Raw genomic sequence first — 1,890 nt, forward strand, 5'->3', positions numbered from 1 at the left:
TAAATATATAAAAATAGAATATAAATCCTGATCATTTTAATAATACTGTGATTATGAACTTATAATAGATTATTACAAAAAATACTCGCAATCAGTTAGGTTTGAAGCTTTATATCCGAGTAAAATATATATATATCCAAGCCAATAACACTGTTCCGTTTCTCTTTACAGGCGTCTCGTGAAGAGTTATCAACCAAAAGAACCGAAGAAGAAAGAAGAGGAGGAGGATTATAAGTGAGTACGAGGCAGTCTTAGACACGTAAGAAGACGAGCATACTACTCTCTTCGTGTTCACGTTATGAGACTATCTCTTTCTTTATCTCTTTATCTTATTCTCTCTTCCTCTCTTCCTCTTTTCCTTTTTTATTCTTCTTTCTTTTATTGGATGTTACAGAAGCATTCTTTAATGATCGTTTGTACGATATAAACCCTAACGTTGTTATTCCTAAGAAAACAAAGTATTCCTTATATATTTTCTTTTTTTTTTTTATTATTTTTTTTTATAACAACATATTAACAAGATTTATTATTTAACAAAAACATAACACATACATACACATCAGATTCGTTCAGATATTTTTGTAACTTTAGTTACAGTGTTAGAAATTGTTTAAGATAATACACTTCATACCAATAATAGAAATGCAAATATTCAATCATTTCTAATATATCCAAGGATTTATATTTGATTTCTATATATTTTTGTTATTTTTATTCTCATTTTGGTACAATATGTTTTATTCGACTTATTTTTCTTGTTTTTTTTTTTGTTTTCTAGATCAAAAAATACAAAAATAAGATTTAAATTTATTTCGTATTCGTACGGGCACGACGTTTTATTGAGCTTTTATTATTCTTTTTTGTTAGAATACAATAAAAAAGCGCAGAAAAATAAAATGTAAATTGAATGAGAAAAAAAAATAAATAAAATTGATAGTAAAACTTTTTTCTTTAATAAATTCTTGGAAATGGTTGAGTATATTTGCACCTATTTCTGGAGTGCAGTGTATTATCCTAATGAACCATGTACAATTGTATAAAGTTTCAAAAATATCTGAAATATACGAATTTTGTGTGTGTGTGTGTGTGTATAGTTGCTTTGTTAAACAATATATGAAAGGGTGAATTATTTTTCGGTACAAGTTATTTTTGTGTTTCATGTATATTATTTGTATAATATTATGTATAATATTATTGTATAATAATACAACAATTTGAATGATTAATTGTTGTTTGTAGATATAGTCCATGTCGAGCTTTCAAAATGGAATTAAACGAAGTGAATGATCAAGCTGGTCAGAGGGAGGTGATCGCAGAAAATTTACAAGCCACAGTTCTGCGAGAATTAAACATACTCGTGAAGGATTTCAAAGAAGATCGTAAAAAGTATTTGCAAGAGGGTATCAGATTGAGGGCAGCTTTGGCTGGACAAATTGGTAATTTGGAACGAGCTAGAAAAGCATACGAGAAAGCTTTTCGAGAAGCGGAAAGAGCCGTTGAAAATTATCAAAGAGCTGATGCCGATTTGAATCTTTCTAGAGCTGAGGTATACTTTTTATTTTTATTAATTTTGCTAATATGTACCAAGTATAAATATAAATATCTTCTATCTAAGGTTTCTCAAACATTATGTATATAAACAGGTAGAAAAGCAGAGGATGAATATGACTCTGAAAACACAACAAAGCGAAGAAGCAAAAACGGAGTACGCCAATCAGTTACAAAAAACAAATGATATGCAAACCTTGCATTATCATACATCTATGCCAGAAGTATTTCAGCATCTACAGGTATTTTCTTAATAATTTTTATTAATTATATCTATTAAATTATATATATTAATATATATTATAATCTATAATGTAATAAACAGATATATATATATAAATT

General features: G+C 27.5%; 1 protein-coding gene across 4 annotated transcripts in view; it reads left to right on the forward strand.

The window, feature by feature from the left end:
- Window positions 1–1,890, forward strand: part of LOC106786919 (formin-binding protein 1-like) — a 71,244-nt gene that overhangs the window by 63,500 nt on the left and 5,854 nt on the right. For all 4 annotated transcript variants that reach the window (XM_014748817.1, XM_014748819.1, XM_014748818.1 and 1 more), the window contains exons 3-5: window positions 172–234; window positions 1,240–1,546; window positions 1,644–1,790. In XM_014748817.1, coding sequence (XP_014604303.1) covers window positions 172–234; window positions 1,240–1,546; window positions 1,644–1,790 — 517 coding nt within the window. The remainder of the gene's footprint in view (window positions 1–171; window positions 235–1,239; window positions 1,547–1,643; window positions 1,791–1,890) is intronic.

Source organism: Polistes canadensis, unplaced genomic scaffold, assembly GCF_001313835.1.
Source record: "Polistes canadensis isolate GaletaPanama2010 unplaced genomic scaffold, ASM131383v1 scaffold_88, whole genome shotgun sequence".
Taxonomy (NCBI): Eukaryota; Metazoa; Arthropoda; class Insecta; order Hymenoptera; family Vespidae; genus Polistes; species Polistes canadensis.